The 25,816-nt window shown below is 37.4% G+C and overlaps 2 protein-coding genes across 5 annotated transcripts; one reads left to right on the top strand and one right to left on the bottom strand.

Annotated features, from left to right (window-relative positions):
* The first annotated feature begins 287 nt into the window (after positions 1–287).
* On the top strand, positions 288–10,757 carry pusl1 (pseudouridine synthase like 1). 4 transcript variants are annotated; one of them, XR_008185954.1, is made up of 8 exons: positions 299–624; positions 723–780; positions 2,582–2,769; positions 6,116–6,265; positions 7,269–7,439; positions 9,813–9,844; positions 10,060–10,222; positions 10,645–10,757. XR_008185954.1 is itself a non-coding variant. In XM_052610317.1 (8 exons), exons 1-8 carry the CDS (start codon positions 566–568, stop codon positions 10,674–10,676), a joined length of 876 nt encoding a protein of 291 aa, XP_052466277.1. In that variant the 5' UTR covers positions 299–565; the 3' UTR covers positions 10,677–10,757. The 4 variants fall into 4 exon arrangements, 3 of the variants coding, with proteins under 3 accessions (XP_052466278.1, XP_052466279.1, XP_052466277.1); XM_052610317.1 differs by having other exon boundaries at positions 9,813–9,867; XM_052610318.1 differs by lacking the exon at positions 6,116–6,265 and having other exon boundaries at positions 288–624; positions 9,813–9,867.
* Positions 10,758–16,075: 5,318 nt separating this feature from the next.
* LOC128022595 (ATP-dependent RNA helicase DDX19A-like) lies at positions 16,076–20,573 on the bottom strand. Its single transcript, XM_052610311.1, has 12 exons — positions 20,314–20,573; positions 20,062–20,116; positions 19,895–19,942; positions 19,676–19,811; positions 19,445–19,537; positions 18,519–18,621; positions 18,330–18,444; positions 17,989–18,166; positions 17,102–17,339; positions 16,857–17,019; positions 16,575–16,766; positions 16,076–16,323 (listed from the first exon to the last, which is right to left on the bottom strand). Exons 1-12 carry the CDS (start codon positions 20,368–20,370, stop codon positions 16,262–16,264), a joined length of 1,440 nt encoding a protein of 479 aa, XP_052466271.1. The 5' UTR covers positions 20,371–20,573; the 3' UTR covers positions 16,076–16,261.
* Between the last annotated feature and the right edge of the window lie 5,243 nt (positions 20,574–25,816).

Below are 25,816 nucleotides of genomic sequence, written 5' to 3'. Positions count from 1 at the left end.
TATTCTACTAGAAAAATGCAGTTGAAAAAACAAATAATCATAATCCGCTTCTACATTCCGCGAAACTGACATTTAGTGTCAAAATGTCTGTATAATGTTTTAAATGTAAACTTCAAGAGCTTTGAGTTTCGTCCGCCCCTGTCAATCATCTTTACGTCATAACTACGCCACGCCTCTCCCTGTGGAAGCGGAAGTTTTTGCCGTCCTGCGACACCGCCTTTAAATTTCCAACACATAGAAATAGATTATTGTCAAATCAAGCTAAACATACCATACATATTCATAGTCTTTGTAATGCAATAAGCTATTAAAAAGGAAATTATGCATATTTTAAATAACTTACACATTTCAACGGCTATTTTAAACCAGGCATCGCTTTGGCTTCTAAACGGCTGGGTGTTCCTTTCACATGGCTGTTGATCATGACTGGAATTGTTCGGCATTATTAGGCATAAGCAACAACATCTGATTCATATTTATTTTATTGAGGATACATGCGGACGCTGCTTGCCCAACCCTGCTAACGCCTCGTACTGACAAACTTTAACCGAGCAGATCAGGAAACATGCACAAATCCGCCGCCCGTTACTTAATATTTTTCCAATATACAGGGACCAAATACAGGTCCGTATCCATGACAGCCGCACGCGCGCTTCCTTCTCCTGAGCTCTTATAACTTCACATACATAAATATAAAAGTCTGCTTGTGGTTTTCTCCTCAGCGGCGTGATGAAAACAGCAGCAGATCAAGCTGTGGAGGGGGTCGAGAATCATCTGGAGGTCAGTCTCTGTCTGACAGATCAAAACAAGACTGAAATCAAACCACTGCATGTGTTTGTTGCTCAAGGTCTCATCTGCATCAGATCTGCCATCCTCTTCAGCACAATGTGTCTCCTCATTTCTCTCTTTTGGAAGTAGAATATAAATATACTGCGGTGAAATCCCTTTGTTGGCAAGACAGATAGTTGCTCATGTGGCAGTTTTGGCAAATATTTTAGTGCCTGACATATAAAAGTGTTAAAAAAGTTTATTTATAATAATAATAATAATAATAAAGTAATATGTAAACAAACAAAAAAAAAACTTTTTGTGTTTATATCATATACTCATACATCAGGCTTTTATGAATCATATAGTATAAAATAGGAGAATATTCTCCTATAAGACAAAAAAAAAAAAAGCTTGTAATTACCAGAGACAGTTTACACACCACTTTTTAACATTTTTTTCTAATTTATGTTTTATATATATATATATATATATATGTGTGTGTGTATATATATATATATATATATATATATATATATATATATATGTGTGTATATATATATATATATATATATATATATGTATATGTGTGTATATATATATATATATATATATATATATATATATATATATATATATATATATATAAACACACACACATTAAATTAAATGAATGCATTTAGCAGACACTTATCCAAAGTGACTTACAGTGCATTCAGGCTAAAATATTTTACCTAACGTGTTCCCTAAGAATCGAACCCACAACCTTGTGCTGCTAATGCAATGCTCTACCACTGAGCCACAGGAACACTGTATATATTAGAATTACACCAAGCGGTCTTTTACAGATTCAAAAGTGTAAGTGATCATTTAGAAGGGAAAATGCATGCATAAGGTTATGCATGGCCTTGGAAATTCATGTAAAGTCAGATTGTATTTGATTCCTCAATGCAAACTCCACTAACCTCAGATTTCTTTTAGTTCCCACACGTTGCCAGTGTTATAATTATGTCAACATAGTTTTTAATCTCCATTTACAGAAGCACAGTCATAATCTGTATGTGTGCTAGCATGCCTTTTATTATAGCACCTCAGTGAATATAATGAAAGGGTCTTAGAAGAGATTTGAAACATCTGACAAAGTTTCAGGTAGTAATGTTATAAACTCTCTTTATATCTCTTTATATTTTTTAAACCAGGAAATATGTTGTTAAGTAACAGTACACTGCGGAATAATAATTCTCAGGCCAGACAAGACGTAGACGTGTTTGTTTCTCTATTAAATCAGATTTGGAGAAATCTAGCATGACTTCACTTGCTCACCAGTGGATCCCCTGCAGTGAATGGGTGCCGTCAGAATGAGAGTCCAAACAGCTGATAAAAACACCACTATTATCCTCAAGTAATCCACACCACTCCAGTCCATCAGTACATCCAGTACATTACTTTGTGAAGTACAAAGCAGTTTTTTTTTAAGAAACAAATCCATCATTGAGGTGTTTTAACTTGAAACCATCACTTCTGATCAAAATGCCATGGTCCATAATTACATGTCCTCCAGTGATAAGATACTGGTGAGCAAGTTTCTTCAAATCTGAAGAACAAAACTAATCTTGGATGGTCGAAGTCAATTTCCAGCTAATTTTCATTTTGGGTGAACTATTCCTTTCAGAAATCTAAAAGAGTAAAAGCATCATGTTTCAAAATGAATCACAAAAATGAATACAGTTTAGCAAAATTCAAATCGTGCTGGTTAAGATGATCTTCAGGGTTTACAAAAACTTCATCAATGCTGTTTGTGTTTTATGTGTAGAGTGCTGTGCGGAAACTGAAGCCGGTTAATGAGGTGTCAGTGGTGATCTCCAGCAGAACAGACACTGGTGTGCATGCCTTGTGTAACTCTGCACATGTGGATATCCAGCGGAGAGGAGACAAGCCACCACTGCTGGAGCAAGACCTGGTTGATGCCCTAAACTTCCACCTGAAAGCAGAACCTATAAGGTAGGAGGCTATTAAAGGATTTAAAAAGCTGTATGTTTTTGGACCACATTTTTTTGTACACAGTACAGTTCAAAAGAGTGACCAACTTAAGTCATTTTGTGCTGGTATGCATGCATACATACACTCACCTAAATAATTATTAGGAACACCATACTAATACTGTGTTTGACCCCCTTTCACCTTCAGAACTGCCTTAATTCTACGTGGCATTGATTCAACAAGGTGCTGAAAGCATTCTTTAGAAATGTTGGCCCATATTGATAGGATATCATCTTGCAGTTGATGGAGATTGGTGGGATGCGCATCCAGGGCACGAAGCCCCCGTTCCACCACATCCCAAAGATGCTCTATTGGGTTGAGATCTGGTGACTGTGGGGTCATTTTAGTTCAGTGAACTCATTGTCATGTTCAAGAAACCAATTTTAAATGATTCAAGCTTTGTGACATGCTGCATTATCCTGCTGGAAGTAGCCATCAGAGGATGGTACATGGTGGTCATAAAGGGATGGACATGGTGAGAAACAATGCTCAGGTAGGCCGTGGCATTTAAACGATGCCCAATTGGCACTAAGGGGCCTAAAGTGTGCCAAGAAAACATCACCCACACCATTACAACCCCACCAGCAGCCTGCACAGTGGTAACAAGGCATGATGGATCCATGTTCTCATTCTGATTACACCAAAACAGAAATCGAGACTCATCAGATCAGGAAACATTCTTCCAGTCTTCAACTGTTCAATTTTGGTGAGCTTGTGCAAATTGTAGCCTCTTTTTCCTATTTGTAGTGGAGATGAGTGGTACCCGGTGGGGTCTTCTGCTGTTGTAGCCCATCCACCTCAAGGTTGTGCGTGTTGTGGCTTCACAAATGCTTTGCTGCATACCTCGGTTGTAACGAGTGGTTATTTCAGTCAAAGTTTCTCTTCTATCAGCGTGAATCAGTCGGCCCATTCTCCTCTGACCTCTAGCACCAACAAAGCATTTTCGCCCACAGGACTGCTGCATACTGGATGTTTTTCTCTTTTCACACCATTCTTTGTAAAACCTAGAAATGGTTGTGCGTGAAAATCCCAGTAACTGAGCAGATTGGGAAATCCTCAGACCGGCCCATCTGGCACCAACAACCATGCCAAGCTCAAAATTGCTTAAATCACCTTTCTTTCCCATTCTGACATTCAGTTTGGAGTTCAGGAGATTGTCTTGACCAAGACCACACCCCTAAATACATTGAAGAAACTGCCATGTGATTGGTTGATTAGAATCATTAGATAATTGCATTAATGAGAAATTGAACAGGTGTTCCTAATAATCCTTTAATATTTCCTAATGTGATCATCTTTATAATTACAAATGGTTGAAATTAATTTGCTACATTCCACAGGATGTTGAAATAGAAATTAACGTGAAATTACAGAAAAGATGAATGTACTGAATTGCATTCCAGCGATAGTAAAACTTGCTAATATTGAATGCAGTTATAATAAATGAAATCATGTAATTATGACTGCTTTCATTATTTGGTGTTAGCAAAGAGCATTCTGGGAAATTAGTGTTATGAGTTTTACAGGCACCTATAGAAATTGTTTTATATTATCATTTAATATTTCTGGACATATGTAGTACACTACCATTTAAATTTAAGCTATTTAAACACATTTTAATGAGTTATATGAGAGAGAGATTGAGATTAAGTGTGTGTGATTTACCTCTGCGTCGTCTCTCAAGTCTGTTTAACAGCAGCGTCTCTAATAGCGAAACTGTAAGTTTATCAGCTTCAAGAACAGCGTGTTATTACCTCACTAGTGAGAAATGGCCTGTAGTTGTTAAACTATTTAGAGTAGCACTAATAACACGTTTCTGTGCACATGTGTCTATAATAAATGTGTGTGCGTTTGAGTGGGAGAGAGAGAGCAGGAGAAAGAGAATATGTGCTTTACATACATAGTAAAACATAATTTTGTGGCAAAAGCATGGAAATAATTTGTCATTTTTATATGATTGTTTACTATATTTAATTACTTGGGCAATGTCACTGTGGGTTTATTACCTTTGAAATATCTGAAATCATTTGGTGAAGTGATATGGACCTGCCTGGAACTACTTTAGCCATTTCTTTCAGTTTACCTCAGAACGTACAATTCTCTTTGGTTTCTTCACCTGGATCAGATCAGCTATATATGATATTTACCATATAAGGCTTAAAAATCAAAGAATAATATCTTAAAATCAATCCTATAATAAACTGGCAGCCAGTGTAGTTCTTAAAACAGGAGTGATATGCTAATATGCTAAAGTCTGCCCAAACTTGTGAGTTACAATAGTCTAATCTTGAAAAAAAAGCATGGATAACCTTTTCCAAGTTCTTCCGAGATAAAAAAGGCTTAATTTTAATTGAAAGGGGATAGTACACCCAGCTCAATTTTGGATGTATCAACAAACTCAGAAGGACCGAATAAAATCAATTTGGTTTTTGATTCATTTAAACATAGCAAATTAGCAGACATCCATATCTTAATCTCACCAAGACATTCCACCACCTTTTCTACAGTGACAGAGTCCGTTGGTTTCAGAGGTATATACAACTGGGTGTTGTCTGTGTAACAGTGAAATGACACACCATATATACTCCAGATCTGACCTAACAGGGGCATATAAAGTGAAAAAAAGACTGGTGCTAGAATAGATCCTTGTGGAATACCACAAGATAAAGGCACTGAGGTCGTCATACCTTCACCCATTTGAACAGAGAAACTTCTGTCTTGAAAATAAGACTTAATCCAATTCAAGGCATTACCTCGAATACCTACACAGGTTTCTAACCACGAGATCAAAATCTGATTGTTGACTGTATCAAGCGCTGCTGTAAAATCTAAATGCAAAAGTAGATAAGCTATGACATTGTCGCAGTAATATCTATTGAGGCCTTCAAATGCCATCTTTGAGAAAGGAGGCCTTGGAGTCAAAACGTTTGCGAACCACTGTTTTATTGGACATTTCGGTTAAACCGTTAAATGATTCCAGCAGTACATCAAATTTTCCTTTACTTTAACTTGTGTTGAAGAGATGAATGAACATATTTTCCATGTCCCTCTTATGTTCTGTCCTCAACCACAAGTATAAACCAGATTTGTTTATGATATCAAGCTGCATTTGAATGATGAGTGACTATTGTTTTTCTTGTTTTTCACATGAAAACCAGTGTTGTGATATTTCCTCCAGTGTCTTGATTACTCTGGACTAACTTGAAGCATTTTGTGGGAAATTGGCTGGCGAGTTTGCGAAATAAACATATGTGCATTACCAGATTTGAAGCAGTGTCTGCTATTCTGTCTTTTTTTTTACCCCCAGAATCACCAGGGCTTACCGTGTCCACAGCGACTTCCACGCACGCTATCGGGCCGTATCACGCACATATGTTTACCGCTTTGCTTCGGGTCTCAGACATCACACAGAAATGCCAGTAACGGAGAGGGATCTGTGCTGGGCATTACGAGACACGTGAGTGCCGCCCCCTCTCTTCTGCACGTGCTCCACAACCGCATCACTACACACATGTCACAGAAGCTAAATCCTCTCAGAGTGCATTAGGAACAAACGCATACTCTGATTCACAGCGGAAAAAGGCACACATGAATTACAAACAAGACCCGTCATAAGGGCAAGCGAATGATCGCTGGTTATCTAGGACAACACTGAAACCAAAGATGAGGAAAGTATGCATTTTTACGGCAGCACATGCCTCGGATGTCTTTTTGAAGCCCAGGAACGCTGGAGCGAGAGGCCCCTCTCCAAGGGTGATGTGTGAACATAAATGCTATTTTTTTCCTACTCTCTTCATTTTTAGCGAGAAAGTAGGCCAAGATAAGCTTCAGGCTCATAGTGACGCAGAACAACACCCACAGCCGTCTTATGTCTGCTTCATGCACACACACATTCCAGCTGCTTTTCCATCTCATTCACAAGAACTGCCTTTCCACACACACAAACTGGATTAAGTTTGTAGAACGTTCCTTGATCTGTATGGTTTTATCTCCTAACTGAGGCTTTTTATCCCATCGTGCTGGTGATATATTGAATGTTAATAAACATTTATGCTGATTCTGCTGGAAATGCAAAAATTAAGCGACATTGTGAATTGTCAAGTTTGATATTTATAGGTTTTTTTTGCTTTTTAGCCACGCTGTTTCCTAAAAACTGTGCTTGTGAAGTTTGCATCGTTGATTGTTACTTTGCTGTGAAACTGTTTTAAAATGATCTCTATGGTAAAAAAGCACTATGAAAAAATAAAACGACTTAAATATTAATTAGTTGTTAATGTGTTCATTAATACTTATGTCTTGATTATTTGTCACATTTTGTAGCTACTTGAGAACAGATCGTGATTGTATCGATATCGCCCTGCCCTGAGAAACGTATTTCCTGAAGTAATAACACACAGATCCTGCACAGTCTCTGTGGCTCAGTGTCTATGCAGAGTTTGATTACTTCATTCTCCCCACAGGAGGCTAAATATCGATGCAGTTCAAGAGGCGGCTGCACTGCTGTTAGGGACCCATGACTTCAGCACCTTCCGTGCCTTGAGCTCAGACACGCCTTTTAAGAACCCAGTGAAGACCCTCGAGAAGGCCCAGCTGAACCCCGGCGTCTCGTTCAGTCAGAGACACTTTCATAGGTAGGATAAAAAGCTGCAAAGCCAGAAACTGGAGGAAGCAAAGTTTGGTTGGAGCTGTGATGGAACCAACAATATTGATTTATCACAATAGACCTTAGGTTAGATGAATTTAATGTGGGTGAAAATGTGGCTGTGAGAGATGGTACACACTGTATAAAGGTGCTAGATCACATTTTCACAACTCTCAAAAGTCACATTTTTTCTGGAAAGATGTATCATCAGCTTGAAGTATGCTTTGGTTTTTTAGTATGCGAGGGTCCACGTATAGTACACGTAGTCATTGAATAATATGTGCACCACCCAATTTTTGTAATTGCACATACTTTGTACGCACACTCCTCACAGCCTCACTTTTATTCTGTCAAAAAATAAATATGGGGCTAAATAAAGAAATCAGTCCCCCAAAAATAAAATACAGAGGGTGATTGTGTCATGCAATTCCAAACCGGAGATTTGGTTCTGTTGAACACAAAAGGAGAAATTTTGTAGTATGTTCATGCTGCTATTTTCTGTACAATGATTGAGCTCCTAAAACATCAGAAAAGCACCATATAACAGCAAGATGTCTGCTAGGTTGAAAGTGATGATAATAATATAGATGTAATGGTCTGTCAAAAACAAAGAATGCATTCCAGAGTTGCCAAAATGAAGTGAAGTGCTGTTCACCCCACAATTTGCATTTGGTTAATGCAATTGCTTGGCATTTAATTTTAATAGCCACTTTTCAACAGCATGTGTTGAGGGATTAATTGAGCAAGCGTGGAGTCATTCGCCATGGGAGCGTATAAACAGCCTCTGATTTCCTAGAAAGATACATGGCTGAACATCAAGGCCGGAGGTCGTCCAATCTGCAATTTATGGATCAGCAATTACAACATGCTGTCAATAGTTGCTAATGTAAGTCCCTTCTCCAAGCCCAGTGCATTAATAATCCTAATTATGTTTTCATAGAGCTAGCCTCATGTTCTTCAACCACTATTATCAGCTACAAGTTTACGTGTTTAATACTGTGTAGACACATTTGAAATGGAAACACACAAAATGAAAGGCAGTGCTGCTTTATAGCCCAGAGGATGATGTCCAGTCGCTGAGGCTGGTGTGATGAGACTGTTGCTAGGCAACAGATGTTGGACAAAAGCGTGATGCTGATAAAAGCGAGCTGCTCGTTCTTGCTGTCCTGCGCTGAGGGACAAACACTGTACACTCTTAAGAAAAATGGTTCAGTACCAGAAAAGTGTTCTTCGGCCTGTAACAAAAGCAGAACCCTTTTTGTAAGGTTCCATAAAGAACCATGGTTTGAAAACCTATATAGGACCTTAATGGTGTTAAAAATCACCTTTTTAATGATAGTTTATTTTCACTAGCAATAGTATATTCATATTTCTGTCATTTCATTGTATTATTTTATTTTATATTTTCTGTCATATTATTTGTGTGTATATATATATATATATATATATATATATATATATTAATATTGTTTTTTACTCTATCTGCCTGGTATTATAATATCCTGCAGTGTCTGTTAGGGTTTTACAGAACAACAACCACGTAGATGTTTTTTAATGAGATGAATTTTTTGCAAAAACAGTTGCTAGCAGAATACATTAATAAATGACAATTGAATTTGTTTATTGCATTCTATATGTGTGTGTGTGTGTGTGTGTGTGTGTGTGTGTGTGTGTGTGCGTGGAAAACATCTGGGGCATTTAACTTGAGATTTCCCTGAATTTCAAATATCACTTTTTGATATAACAGTTAAATAAAAAATAACCCAGAATAATAATTTAATCACGGTTTAATCATTGGTTTTATCTAAATCATTTTGCATTCAGAAACAAAAATGATAATCCGTGCCTCTCTCAAAACCCTTCGGGACATATGTTTAAAATCAACTCACACTGGACTCATTTTGGGTTTTTCAGGTGCAGCTCTCAGCTGGGAGATACACACTCTGAACACACACACACACACACAAACTCAAACTCACTGTTTGTGTAAAACCAGATCATGGCATTTTGCTGCAAAACTTGGATTCAAAACCACAAAATGTAATTGTTAACATGCAAACAAGGTTTTAAACTGTAGGAGTAGTTAAATTCATACCATATTTCATCTGTATTATAATGAATTGAGTGGACTTCACACACAAGAAACATCATGAATATGTCCATGTGCAGATCATTTACATCTGTGATGTCAGTTCTCATGTTATACGGAGATGAATGAATTACCACAAGGAAGAGCTTAGATTGCATGAAAATGCATGAGTTAGATATGAAATGTTTGTTCAGTCACCGCACACATGGAATTTTGTTCATGTTTGGTGGCTTCAGTTATAGTGATTGAAAATAGCTTTGTTTTTTTTTGCAGAGATATTCAGTTCTGGGAGCTCACTTTTAAAAGTAGGTCCTTTTTATACAGACAAGTAAGTACTGGCTTTGTTTCCCTGTAAATATGATATTAATGTTGTGTTGTAGGATGTCTGCCTCCTAGTGTTTAATGTGTGAATTTAATTGCATGGATTTCATTTGAGTTAATTTGAAAGAATATCATTGATGATGAAATATGGCTGTAGAATAGTAGTCTCATAATCAAGGCGACATGTTTCCGCTCACAGGTGCGGAGGATGACTGGGGCGCTGGTTGCCGTCGGTCAGGGTAGACTGTCTGTTCGACAGATCCAGGAGCTGCTAGAAGCACGAGATTCATTGGCGTTCCCACAAAACCTGACGGCTCCAGCCCACGGCCTGTTTCTGACCAACATACAGTACAGAGAGACAGGTAAGAACTGGTGGTTTGGGTCAAAATGGTCCAAATATCGCTAGATGTGAACTATACAACCTGTTCACACTGCACATATCCCAGAATGCAATGTGCTCAACTTGACCCTCCATGTCAATGAATGTTAACACTTTTTTTCTGTTGTTGACAAAATTTAATTAAAAATGCAAAATAGTAAGATAGATTGCACTTGATTAATTAAATATGCAAAATAAACAAGGTTATGTGATGAGTGTAGAATACTACTGCTGTTAACATAATGCATGCTGCTTCATATTTAAATAGCAGGTAATATAGTGTAGATAGAACATACTGTGTACTGAATATTGCACTAACAGCCAGCCATTCATTAGAATTATCCATTTCCTCTACAAAATTCAGCATTTTACAGTGGTATTAAATTACTTTCTTTTTTCTTACAGATCTTGGGGCTTGTAGGCTGGCTGAACAGTAAAATAATGATTCAAATAGAGATCTCACAATATCGGATGTAAAAATTTAAATATTTTTATTAAAGTCTATCCCTTTTCTCAAACACTTGCCTGTGTCAAACCATACTTATGTAGGAATATGCAAGTATTATATATACTTAAAGTGGGGGTGAAATGCTATTTCATGCATACTGAGTATTTTTGAAACAAAAATACTCCTTCAAACGTACAACTTAATTTTTGAAACTTTGTCCATGTTTAGCATGGGAATCCAACTCCTGTTTGTCACAAGTTTCGGAAAGTTTTTTTCGAGTATGGGTCTGTGTGACGTTACATGGAGCGGAATTTCCTTATAATGGGTCCTAAGGCACTTCTGCCGGAAGAGCGCACGCTCCAGTATAGCACAGCACTGAGAGCACAACAGACTTCACTGATCAGAGCGAGAGCGTCGCGAAATGTCACAAAAGAAGTGTGTTTTTGGTTGCCAGGGCAAGACAACCCTGCACAGATTACCAAAAAAAAAAAACAGCATTAAGGGACCAGTGGATGGAGTTTATTTTTACAGAGCATCAACGGACTTGTTCAAGTGTTTGTGTTTGTTCCCTGCATTTCGAAGATGCTTGTTTTACAAACAAGGCCCAGTTTGACGCCGGATTTGCACATCGTTTATTTCTTAAGGATGATGCAGTCCCAACGAAAAAGGGTCACGATCGTGTGTTGGAACCGCAGGCCGTGAGTAAAACTGCTTCAAATATCTCTGTGTTGTTAACTTAGCTATCGGCGCGTAAGCACATCAAGTAAACAACATGCGATGTTGGCATAAAACTGCACTTTCCGAATGTACACCTTAAAAAAAAAAAAGACGACATAAAGTGGAACTTAGTCATTTTTCAAAACCGCTAAGAAAATATATACAGTTTCAATACATACCACATAGAGACGTCCTGCTGTAGTCGATGCTGCTGCTGCTCTTGTTAAATTTCAGCCTCGGGATCTGATTCTGGATCATAAATAAATGGCTGAATCTGACTGTAAGCCATGGTTTGTTTTGGATGATGTTTTTTTTCCTCACGGTAATGACACAACCTACTGGCGCTCGTGATTCTTTAGCTCCGCCCACACGTCACGCCTCCAGCCGCTCGTGTTTTTCCGGGAAAAAACGGTACTGACTATCTTTCTCTTATAAATATAATAAAACTAAAGCCTTTTTGGAGTTATGAAGGATGCAGTACTACTCTATAGGTACTCAAGATTAACAGGATATTGAGTGAAAACGAGCATTTCACCCCCCCCTTTAATAATTTTATTAGACTTATTCTATAACTTAAACTTATTAAACTATTAAAAATAAATGAGTGTGTGTATATATATATATTAGAGCCCGACCGATATATCGGCCGGCCGATATTATCGGCCGATATGAGCTAATTGCATTTAAATCGGCATCGGCGTTTATAACGGCCGATGAAACATGAGAAACGGAGTCTCATGCTTCACTCATGTTATGAGTGTTGCATAGTTTGCCCACCAGAGGGTGGTCTGCAACTCCAGAGTTGACAACAGTGCCAGAAATTCACTACAGAAGAAAGCGATCAGAGTCTGTCGTTCGTCATGTGAAATGATTGTAGATTTAGTTCATACACTGTATATAAAAACGGTGTGGTAGTTCTAGCTAACGGTCCTATCATTATCACTTCTAAATATTCTGCAACATCACTTACAGCCGCTAATGCATTGCTATATTAGATTAGCCACAAAGCTAATACCATGTTTATCAGTGGAAGAGCGCGAACGTTAATGAGAGGTCAAACTATAACGTTAGCATTTAACTTATTCTTATTCTATTGTGGTGTGTTTCCCACATAATGACCACGTAATGAGCCATCAGAAGATGGGAACACTGTAGTCATAAAGGGATGGATATGGTCAGCAACAATACTCGGGCTGTGACATTTAAACAATGCTCAATTGGAACTAAGGGGCCCAAAGTGTCCCAAGAAAGAAGAAGGCAGGATGGATCAAAGATTTCATGTTTTTTACGCCAAATTCTGACCCTACCATCTGAATGACACCCGGTGTGGTCTTCTGCTGCTGTGGCTCATCTGCTTCAGGGTTCGACGTGTTGTGTGTTCAGAGATGGTATTCCGCAAACCTTGGTTGTAACGAGTGGTTATTTGCGTTACTGTTGCCTTTCTATCATCTCTAACCAGTCTGCCATTCTCCTCTGACATCAACAAGGCATTTTCGTCCATTCAACTGCCGCCCACAAAATTTTTACTTTGTATCATTCTCTGTAAACCCTAGAGATGGTTGTGTGTGAAAATCCCAGTAGATCAGCATTTTTTGAAACACTTAGACAAGCCTGTCTGGCACCAACAACCATTCCACGTTCAAAGTCACTTAAATCCCCTTTCATCCCCATTCTGATGCTTGGTTTGAACTTCAGCAAGTCATCTTCACCACATCTAGATGCACCTAAATGCATCGAGTTGCTGCCATGTGATTGGCTGATTAGCAATTTGTGTTTCCAAGCAATTTGACCATGGTACCTAATAAAGTGGCCAGTGAGTGAATATATATATATATATATATATATATATATATATATATATATATATATATATATATATGTATATATATATATATATATATATATATATATACATACATTTTGAGTATAAATACTGGTTACCTCTTAGGCAAGTTTAGACCATGCAACCGCAATTATGGGAAAGACTACTGACTTGACAGTTGTCCAGAAGACTATCCTCAACAGAAAAAAATAAATAAAAAAAATGTGTGGTCGGAAAAGGTGCACAAGCAACAGGGATGACCACAGCCTTGGGAAGATTGTCAGGAAAAGCCGATTCAAGGACTCAGAAGAGCTTCACAAGGAGTGGACTGATGCCGGAGTCAGTGCATCAAGAGTCACCACACTCAGACGTCTTCAGGAAAAGGGCTACAGCTGTCACATTCCTAGGACCAAGCCACTCCTGAACCAGAAGGAGAACAAGTCCTGGACTGTTGCTCAGTGGTCCACAGTCCTCTTTTCAGATGAAAGTAAATTTAACATTTAATTTGGAAATCAAGATATGGAGTCTGGAGAGGCACAGAATCCAAGCTACAGTACTCAAAGTCCAGTGTGAAGTTTCTGAAGTAAGTGATGATTTGGGATACCATGATGTCTGCTGTTGTTGGTCCATTGTGTTTTATCAAAGTCAATGCATCCATCTACCATCTATTCTGGTGCACTTTATGCTTCCATCTGCTGACAAGCTTTATGGAGATGCTGATATCATTTTGCAGCAGGACTTTGGCACCTGCCCACAGTGCAAAAACCACTTCCAAGTGGACTATGATATTACTGTGCTTGATTGGCCAGCCCACTCACCTGACCTTAACCTCACAGAGAATTTATGGGGTATTGTTGAAGAGGAAGATGAGTAACATCTGACAAACAATACAGAGGAGCTGAAGACCTCTATCAAAGCAACGTGGGCTTCAATAATGCATCAGCAGTGCCACAGTCTGATCACCTCCATGCCATGCCGCACTGAAGCAGTAATTCGTGCAAAAGGACATCAACCAAGTATTGAGAGCATAATTAAACCTAATTGTTTCCTTTTTCGTAATAATAATAATAAAAAAAATATTACAAAAAGTTAATTAAAGATGCTTTGGTTCATTTCATTCATTTATTCTATCACACATCATTCAGACATCAATTTCATTACAAAAGCAGCAGACCTGAGAGGTGCTGGATTTGTTAAACAGTTTTATCAAGATTCGCAGCAAGCAAGCGTTCCTCATCCTGTAACATCCAGAGTCCAGACAGTCACTGATCCGCTCCAAAAACACACACAGGGTCGGTCATCACAGATCACTTTCAAAGAGATACATACTTTTTTGTCATCAACATTCAATTGAAGTGAAATATGGAGATTATTAATAATTCCTAATGGCTGATTTGTCAGCTGTAAGTACATGATTTAAAGAAAGAAAAAAAAAACTCTTCATTTAGGTGAATATGACCTAAACGACTACGAGCAGCATTGTGATTCTGTGGAAACGTCATCATTGAATTGTCCACAAGCATTATGGTTACTTCAGTTAAATACCACAAATTAAAAACAATTAAATCTAAAAAATGCAATGTTTATGCAGGAATGTGTTTGATAATAGACAAGTCCATTTATTACCTGATGCGACACTAGATAAAGTGATGGTTTCTAGACAGTCCTTCGGTTTAATCATGCATTTTCTTTGCAAGAAAAAAAAGCCCTAAAAATAATAAAACCCTCTATTTAATATCGTTGTAACAAGTATGACTGACAGCTTGAACCAAACTGACAAAATGGACAAGGCAACAGGAGATATATATTCAATCTAATAATTCTTTATCAAGAAAAGTCTTCCCTTCAAAGAAGCGACTGACACACTTTACCCCAGCCTCACTACTCGCATACCAAAGAATAAAATATATGTCTACTCCAATGCATAAGTAAAAGAGCCAAGTGCAGTGTCGTTTTGAGTGGTTCAAATAAAACATCCTGTAATATGAAATAATCATTTGCTAAAGCTACCCTGAAGAATACAGTGAGATTGTAGAGGACGCCTTCGCATCTGCCTTTTACATTATTAAGGCAGTTGCGAATGGGAATGTGGCACAGCTTTCTTCGGTGTTTTCATGCACTTGAACCATTTCCAATACAGTGCAATCGGTTACTACGAACACAAATAATGCTTCCGCTCCAGAGCACCCTTCAACGAATGCCGTGACGCATCTGTTAAATACAACAACAGTTTTTACTCTTTGTACTTATTAAATATGTATGACAACATTAGTACATGATGAAAGATACGTTTGTGTTATTCAATGTTAAATACTGGAGAATCCAATGGAGGCACAAATCTTTGGCTTTTGCATAATTTTATACCATTAAAAAGACTTTGGCAATGGTTTCGATTTAATTCCAAGCCAATTACTGCCAGCATCCCTTCTATAGCAATGTCATGAGGTATCGAGTATTAATGAAGAACACAATAAGAACAATCTCTCATTATATGAAATTAATCCTGCATTTTGACTCCTCGTTTGGAGTGACGCACACAATCAAATGCAGCTGCACCTAGATTTCATAAACTTGCTTATTTTTCATGAAACGTAGCACTTTGAACACAAGTGCTCAAAAATTCAGCTCGCACAAAAATCGAATCTCTCAGCAATTACGACAATACGAGTCCTTGGTTTGGAGTCCCATGCTAGAAATCAATAGAACAGTCAATGTCATTTTTTCCACACACTTTGTTTGAATGCAGGCTGTTAAAATCTATTCATACTGTTCATGATGAAATTGATATATCGAAAGGCACATTCCTCGTGCCACTATCCCAGACTCCTCTTGTAGCATTCTCATACGCGTGACGTTAAAACAAAATTTATTAAGAAGTACAAAGAGTGAAATGCGTTTAAGCAAAACCTATAAAAACTCCATCTGAGATAAAACTGCTCCACATGTAAACATCCTCTCCGGCACAGCTCTGCTTCCAGCCTCTGATCTAAAACCTAGCGCGAGCACAGTCCTATTAGAAGAACGAAGACAGCCGCTCAGTTGGCGATTTTCTCAATTTCATCCAAATCATCGGTGTCCAGCTTCTCGATTTTCTTATCTGTAACAGAAAACAAATCATTGAATTAACCCACATTCAGAACCATGGCAATAAATAGAAGTATGGATATTCAGCAGTAAATATAAGTATAAAGTTCTATCAGCAGCAACGGTGATATGCTGATCACGGAAAACTGAACGCTATAAGGCACTGTTTCCTACTAATAACCCCCAGAATGTCACAGACTCTGCTGATAGAGCTTACTCCAGGACATTGATGGGTTTGTTATAAGACACAAGGGTTTGTCTTACTGAAGTGCTCCTGGATGCGGTTGAGGATGTTCATGCTAAACCTGCTGTCCACCATGTTGATGGCCAACCCCCTCTTGCCGAATCGCCCAGTACGCCCGATTCTATGCAAATACGTCTCATTGTCAGGGTTTCCATCCTTGTCCACTGGCAGATCAAAGTTGATAACGACTGAAACTTGCTCCACATCAATACCTGAGAGAAGCGGCGTTTGGAAAAAGAATCCATTAGGCAAAATCTGCTCATGAAGATGAATGAAGCTAAAAAGACTGAAAGCCGATATACCTCTAGCACAGACATTAGTGGTAACCAGAACTTTCTCCTTGCCATCACGGAAACGTTCGATGACCGCTGCCCTCTGTTCCACCTGCATCTCTCCACTGAGGAGCGCCACCTGGTGGCCTTCTCTGGACAGCTCTCCTGCCAGCCACCCCGCGGTTTTCCTGGTCTGTGATGGTAAAGCGTCCATGTATTACTACTTCTTTCGGGGATTTAAAGTTGTACTCTGAACAGATGATATTGTTACTTACGTGGCAGAAGATCATAGCCTGTGCGATAGTAATGGCTCCATAAATGTTGCACAAAGCCTGGAATTTCTCCTCCTTGCTGTTGCAGATGACGTAGTACTGCTTGATGGTGTCCAGGGTTTCCTCCTCGCGCTTCAGTTTAATGATGTTGGGGTCGGGAACGATCCGCTTTGCGAAGTTCCACACGGTGTCTTCAAATGTGGCCGAGAACAGCAGCATCTGGCAAGTTTTAGGAAGCATCCTGTAAAAAAGCAAGAACAACAGGTTGTAATATAATGTAATGCTGCAATTCAAAAAGACACATTTCTTTCTAATGCTCTGAACTAATTAAGGACAATATATAAAGCATCCTCTATTTACTAGTTTGCAACAGTAGGGTCCCAAAATTAAAAGTTCACTAGTGAAACAATATTAAATATTGCAATTTGATTGAAAATTTGAAATGGGGGAAGAAAAAAAATCTTCAGCATTAGTAGGGCCCTATGATTTCCATTTTGCACAAAATGTGGATGAAAAGCACATTTTGGATCAAGAAGTAGGACTGTCCACTTAGCCAGGGTTGTTCAATTCCAGATTTTTTGGAAAGGAGTTCATAGAATAGACTCCTCAACTTAATTTACTCCATTAAAAATTAAGTGTTATTTTATTTTTATTTTTTAAGAAGATTAATAACATTTTTAAGGTTTCATGACTTCAATCACGTACCACCATTTCTGATAAATTTGTATTAAATTATTTAATATAAAATAAAACATTTAAAAATGGCACTATATATGATCCATAAGTCCAGAACACCACAAAGATTAATAATAATAATAATAATAATAATAATAAATGCATGGATGTTTAATGTGGTCCAAGTAGACTTGGATCCAGTAGAGATCCAGTACCTCTGGATCCGAATGCTCTGGTCTTGATGGCCCTGTGTGGCGATCATGACATCCGCTTCATCCAGGACGAACACCTTGATCTTCCTGGGGTCGATGAATTTAAGCTTCTGGCACCAATCCATGACAGTACCAGGAGTGCCGATCACGATCTGTTCCTGTAACCGCGTCCCCCGCTCCACTGGAGCGAACAGCACATCATAACATACACAATTACAAGCTTCTCCTGTGTAACAAACATGTAATAAACCTTTGATAGTGATCTCGACCATTACAAATCTGAAATCTAGAAAATATGCATTCATCTACATAATCCAGACAGTGTGTTAGTAGAGAACTCTTACATTTGTTTCCTCTGATGGCATACACCAGTTGGACTTCAGGGTAGAATTTGCCCATCTGCTCGATGACCTTGCCTGTCTGGAGGGCGAGCTCGTATGTGGGGGACACACACAGACACTGGACACACAGAGAGACATTAGAGCCGAATTATTTCCATGCATTACATTCACGGATTCAGATGCGTTTCATACCTGAGGCCATTTGTTTTCAGGGTCCACGTGACTCAACATGGCCAGCACAAAAGCAGCAGTTTTACCCGTGCCTGACTGAGACTGAGCGATCAGATTCTGTGGACTGGACAGGATAAGATGTGTTCAAAACCCTCATTAACAGTCTCTCCAGTGATTCACAATTCAGTGCTCAGCATAATGACGCGCTTTCTGGATTCCTGCATAATTCGCCATTTGACCACAAAATGACTGTCAAAAAAAAAAAAAAAAAAATAACAGTACTAAAGTCTGAAATATTAGTCTGAAAAACAAACGCATGGACGAGAATAGGCACAGATCATGCTTGATGTCAAAAGCTCATAATGTGGTGCACACACGACACATGAATGCACACAAGGTTATGCCAGGAAGGGCATTTTGATTTGACATTAGTATTCACAAACACTTTAGGAAGAAATCTTGATGTGCATCTATGTATTGGATCCTAGCACTAGGTCATACAGCAGACTAATATTTCAGACATTTCATTCATTCATCTTTGCTCTTGACTTTATTCGCTTTAATTATGATCAGTAAATTTAATTCATACAGTAAAGACCATGCAGCATTTTATATTGAATTAAATTATATTAAATTTCAGCACAATCAGTTGTTTTAATAACTAAAAAAAAGAATGAGATGAGAAAATGTATTTAAATTGTGTCAGAATTTGATATTGAATATTTGAGAATGAAATATTTTCTGTGAAAGCATGTGTGCATGTTGTACATAATGTGTTATCTTAATTATAACACTGCAAATCTTCCACAAAAATCTGCAAAATTACTGCTACAAAAAAAATCTGCCATTTTGATCTAGCCCCCCTCCAAAAAAGAAAATAAAAAAAAGTTCTGTTAGGACTGCATTAAATTGGATTTAAATGGAGAAGAAAAGGTTAACAAGCGTACGGTTCTGCGAGCATCATGGGCAATGCGGTCTCCTGGATTTTAGAGGGCCTGTTGAAACCCATGGCATACACTCCCTGCAGCAGCGGAGGCTTCCTGGCCACAAAATAAATCAATCAAAATAATTAGTAAACCAGAGGAAAATGTCATGCATTATTTCATAGCACAAGACAAACATGATCATGCTAGTCTGACCACTGTTAAAGCTAGAATACAATCAGGAGTCAAACTCACAGTCGCAGCTCCTCGAATGACTTGACGGAGTACAGCGGAGAGCTCGGGTCCCTCTGAAGGACCTCCACTTGACTGCTCGTGTCCACCAGATTACTGCGGATCAGTTTGTTCAGCAGAGACTGTGCCGCCTTGTCATCTGCAACTCAGAGCAGGTTTAGTAAACTCTCACGCGGAGAACTAACACTGAAGAAAACAGACTGATTCTGCTGTGAGTGTCACCTTTATCCTCGTCCTCCGTTTTCTCTGCGTTGCCTTCAGTTTTTGCACCTTTTTAATAAAAAGGAAGGAAGAAAAACAAGAAACCAACATCATTCATTATGAGAATCCACAACAATACAAATCTAACTTTGCAGGCCATACACGTTTGAATTGTAATTTATTCTCACCATTTGCTGCAGCTTTCAGCTGGTCATCTTTTTCATTTATTTGCAAGCTGCCTATCTGTAAATCAAAGTGAAACCATAAATACACAAACATGTAACGTACACGCATTAGACTAAACTTAGCAAGCGACGTAACGTTACTAAGAAACAACAACTTTACAATTGTACGGACACGGACGAGTGACTGTGGGTCGTTAAATGTTTGATTGACTTCTTCAGCTTTCTCTGATTGTTATGTTTGAGGGTTGAACCCACCGACTCCGCCGCAGCTTCTTGTTCATCGACGGCCTGAGCCCACGAGTCTGATGCCATGGCTTTAATTGTAAATAAAATGTTTGTCCTTAAAAACTGGCGTCGATGATTTAACAACAGACTGTTAAATCTAACTGCACATAAAACCTTTATAAAATTAAACGAAAAAGAACCGAACGCAACAACTTTACACAATGGACTGTGTCGGTCCTCGCTGCTTGTGGGGTGCGACACTCACATCTCCGGCCGGAAACAGACTCGCCTGTACTTGGTTCCTCTTAAACGTTCCGCCAAGGGCAACACGCATGACGTGAAACGAAAGGTTCTTCATGAACAGTTAATACACATCTTCTGAGTTTAATACAGTGTATTGTGCAAACTGTATATTTATATTTGTACATTTTAGGGATACCTGTGTAATAAAATTAATGTGTGTGTGTATAATATGTGTATATATATATATATATATATATATATATATATATATATATATATATATATATATATATATATATATATATATATATATATACTCTACCCATCTAATGTGGGCTTTCACTGCTCTTCACTGAATAACTTTAGTAACTTTAATAAGAGTCGGTGCATATTTAAATCATACAGTGAAGGCTATATATGCTTTATTTTTACATTTGATTACTTTATTTCTGTACAGAAGGCTTCTATTATTAGTAGGCTAAATTGCTTATTTTCTATTGTAAATTTGATAAATTAAAAAAAAAAAAAAAAAAATATATATATATATATATATATATATATATATATATATATATATATATATATATACATATACATATACATATATATATATATATATATATATATATATTCAGGTTGGGAGTCATTTTGGGGGTTTTATGAACGTACTGAAAGGGGCCCCTGACAAAGATTTGCTTATTATTTTTAGCATGTATCTGAAGAATCTGTATATATACTATATGTTCTTGTATTTTTCATGTTGGTCATATTCTAAATCTCAGCATCTGTCCAAACTGAAGAGGCTTTTTAAATGGTGTTACAGAATATTCTTCCTCACATCAGTTTCCAAATGCTTTAATGCAATGATCAAGTGTGAGTTCTCCTCACTGCCTGTAGATGCTGCCCACACCTCTCCAACACTTTCACAGACAGACAGTTCTCACTTGACAGATGAGAAGAATTTGCTAGAATGAGACGTTATATATTTAATATAAGAGTCAGTGTCTGTTGTTCTGTTCTCTCTGCATTTGGACTTTCATCTGTGGAGCACAAAATAAGAAAAGTAACAAGAATCCAAGCATCAAGGCCCTAACAATGTGTTCAAACAAGAAAAATAGGCTTTGTTATTCAGCTCATTTACTGCATCTATGCACCTAATGCGTACAGTGTTGTAAATTGATAACAAGAAAAAAGGTTTACATAAGCTATTTACTCAAATCAATCAAAACCACTGATATAATTATTATCAAAGTTAAAGTTAGCAAGCTACGCTGCATTATTATATTCTGCTCGTCTCTTAAGATTGCATCAGTTTTTGTAGCGAGATGTTATTTTCTTCCCCAAAGTATTTTGTAACTTGAGGCTAAGAGGGAAAACCTTGTCTTTTCATCTTAGCTATTCTTAATGATGATCTGTGCAAGTGTCCATGGCAACCTGCGAAATGCTTGATCGCTACAGACACAGTTTTCAGTTCACCAAACATATTTCTGTTTTCAGATACAGCTGACGACACGTATATGCAACACAGCAGTCCACAATCTTTGAGCTAGTATTTTCAGCTTCTCTTCCTAGTGAGCTGAAATGCTCCACCATGATATGCACATTAAAACAACCCTTAACTTATTGGTTAATCACTTTATTTCCATTTATAACATAAATGACATATTATATTATATTTATATTTAGAACATATAACATTATAACATATTTTTATTATGTCATTTTTGCATAATAATAGTATAATTCTTTCATATGAGTATTTAATTTTCCTATCTGTTTTTATATTATTTCATTCTTTTATTTTGTTCTATTTTTTAATTAATAAAATTTTTATGTATTTTTAATTAATTTAATTTAATTGTTTCAAACAACATTCAGCGATCAGATATCACTTAATATTCGCCATTTATTCATAGTGTGAATGCTGTAGTTCTACATTTATAATCCACATATTTCTATCTACCTGTACATGTATGTACTCAATTAAGGCAAATTTTTCTTTGCATTAAAAAAAAAAAAAAACTTGATGCACAACAAAAACAGTTATGTGCATTTGTATTAAAAGATTATGTGTTTGGATTTTTGTTTTAGAAAATAGGTCTGAACATTGTAAAACATCTGAACTGACTTCAAAAACATAACTAAAATGTGGAGAGGGTTTGAGAGGAGATGGTATAGTAAATATAATCATTTATTGTCATTATCTGGTAGAAAAAAAAAAAAGAGGCAAATAGTTTCCCCCTGTAGCAGCAACGGTGCTTTGCAAAAGTTTTATGCAATATTCAAATTTATTAGCATAAGTTCACTTTGCAGCTTAGGACTGAAAGGGCTACCTGTGCTGCTACAGCTAATAACCTTTTAACTATTACATCTATTATATCATTGGTGCAGTGTTTGTCTTGTTGCTAGGCTGAGTACGTTGTAGTGGAAAATTTTTTTCTTTGTGGAAGTTTTGAGATAAAAGATACAATTCTAAAATAATCTGAACTCAAACATTTAATTTTCACATACTTTATTAGGCGAGTTGTCATGTCATTTGTCATTCCACTATCATAAGTTTTATAGGTAAAAACCTGGCCAGCACAAACACATCCAAATGCTTACTCTGCTGCAGTAAGCATCTATAGCCTAAGCCTAAACGCTGGCCTTTTCAGTCTCAAGAGGTCTGAAGGTTGATCTAGATGACAGAATTGCATTCTTTATCAAATTCTTACGCAGACGTTTACTGGTTTTGCCTGTAAAGTGTGCTTTATTGTGTTAGTAGACAAGCAATCGTTCTCCAATATCGTGTTTCCAATACTGCCTTACTACAATATAAATATGCTAATGTGAATTCTTCCTATTTGAAGGACTGAAGGGATGTAAAACCACTTTGTGCTTTGCTTCACCCTCTTAAATGAAGTTGCTTCATCTCAAATCAGAGACAATGTGCTAACAGTCTTTCCGTGGGTCTAATCCAGCGACCAATGGTGGATTTCCATCTGGGCCAACATATTTTATTCAAGAGCTTGACTTACACAGTATTCAGGCATGTTGCCCTGGGCTTTTACACAGCCACCGAGAGACAAAGACCCCCTCTGAAAACGATCTCTATGTAATCGCTTGTGAAGTGACCTCTAGTATTCTGCAGTCGAGCGTTTGCTAAGGACGGCTGATGCATTTAAAATGCTCTTCCTCAGAAGCCTATGAGCTACACAATAGGGTTACATCATCCTCAGCGGAAAGCCAATCGGGGGAACGCTGTGTGGTTTGGATATTTTAATTAGCAGCTGTAGCTCTGTTACATCATCTTAGTTTCATTTCCAGAGACTGGCGGTCTGCAGCGTCGAAAGATTTCCACAGAGATCTCGCATTCGAAAGACAAATGCGTACTGCGATTGTTGCGAACGTCTCCCTTCTGAAGCCTCTGCAGCAGAAATCCCTCTCTGAAACATTCTTGCGCTCTTCCACTGACGGCTCTGCAGCAGAAACCTGTGATGGTAGCCATGGAAACAGTCCAGTCAGCCAACAGTGTGTGCATGGTGTACATACTGAGTGAGGCTCTCCGACTCAAATCACACGCTGCACTCACTGTGACCAGACACATCTGACCTTATCCATCACTGCAATACAATCACACACTCTACTGTGTGATTCAAAGATATAACAGTGCTCTAAAGGCATTGAACTCTAGTATTTGGAAATATTTAAAACACACATATACATAAATATAATAATTATCAATTATATAATGATTGATTTATCATTATCAACCATTGCCCAATATAACATTGTACAATTTAATTATTGTTAATTTAACTTTTATGATTTAATATATATTACAGAAAATTTTATGAAATGTTTAACTTATATACATTAAATATCTTTATTATGGATATTATTTACATAATGATTGATTTATCATCTAAATCATTCCACAATATGATATATTGTATGATTTAATTATTAATGACTTAATATGTATTATTTATACATTTTATTATAGATATTAGTTATATGATTGATTATATGAATAATGAATCATATGATATATGTAAATGTAAGAATCTATGTATGTATATATATATATATATATATATATATATATATATATATTTAGTATTGCAAAATAATCTATATACACATGTGTGTGTGCGTATTTATATATATATATATATATATATATATATATATATATATATATATATATATATATATATATATATATTGTATGCATGTGTAGCTATAGATAGATAATTAGATAATAATAGATAGGCTTAATGTTCTAATATATATATATATATATATATATATATATATATATATATATATATAATTAACTCATTTATTTATTTATTAAATGATTGTTTATTATAGTATTTATTCACTTCATTTTTAAGACTTTGACTAGTTTTTCACATAATTTTTTTTGTGGTTATACTGACTGATAAGCACTGTTCATGGTGACAGATAACAAACGTGGATAAAAAAAAGTCATTTCATTAGCATAAAAACAAATGGGAAAGTTGGTTTCAGTCTCTGAGCAATCTACGTCAGCGGTTCAAACATTCCGAATAGCTCTTTCCTTACTCGACTGATTCGAGTAGTCTCAGAATTCCAGAAACCTTCCATAGCTTCCATTTCCAACCCCAACCACCAAATGTCCCCATTCTGATTTCAACATGCGTGAGTCATGTCGTCTTTGGTGGGGCACTCCCATGAAACCCAAGCACGGAGCCTCCCGCCGAAACCGAAACAAAATGCAAATCGCAGCAGGAGCCAGATTATTTGCATGTCTCTACCAAACCAGGCTTTGCCACCGAACAACACCGACTTCCCTTGTGCCTCACATCATGAGTTCTGACGTGAGCTGACGTTATTCGGCTGAGGTCCACATCCTACAGTCTTCCCTGGTGTTTGTGACATTTATTAAACGCATGATGTCACAATCTGAGCTTCATAGCAGAACCTCAGACTGCTTTTAGGAAATGTCTCTGTGTCCAACCGTTGTCGGATCCTCTGCTGTGGTTTCTCTAGTGGACACAATGGACATTTCAGGAGGGTTGATTCTGTTTCCATGGCAGTCCATCCATCCAGCCAGTGTTTTTACTGCCGGTTACCTTCAGACTGGCAGGAGAAGCTCCTGAAAACCGTATACAGTCTGCAGATAATATCTGCGTGATTCCTCAGCGGACTGGGCTTGTTAAGATGCAGCGCTTTGACACTGCTCATCCCAAACCATGAATCATTTAAAGCTCGTGGCAGAGGCGGAAATGTCACGTCCCCAGGATTCGAGCACGTGCACAGATTA

Source organism: Carassius gibelio, chromosome A11 (assembly GCF_023724105.1).
Source record: "Carassius gibelio isolate Cgi1373 ecotype wild population from Czech Republic chromosome A11, carGib1.2-hapl.c, whole genome shotgun sequence".
In the NCBI taxonomy this organism is placed as follows: Eukaryota; Metazoa; Chordata; class Actinopteri; order Cypriniformes; family Cyprinidae; genus Carassius; species Carassius gibelio.
This window is presented reverse-complemented; position numbering and strand designations above follow the sequence as displayed.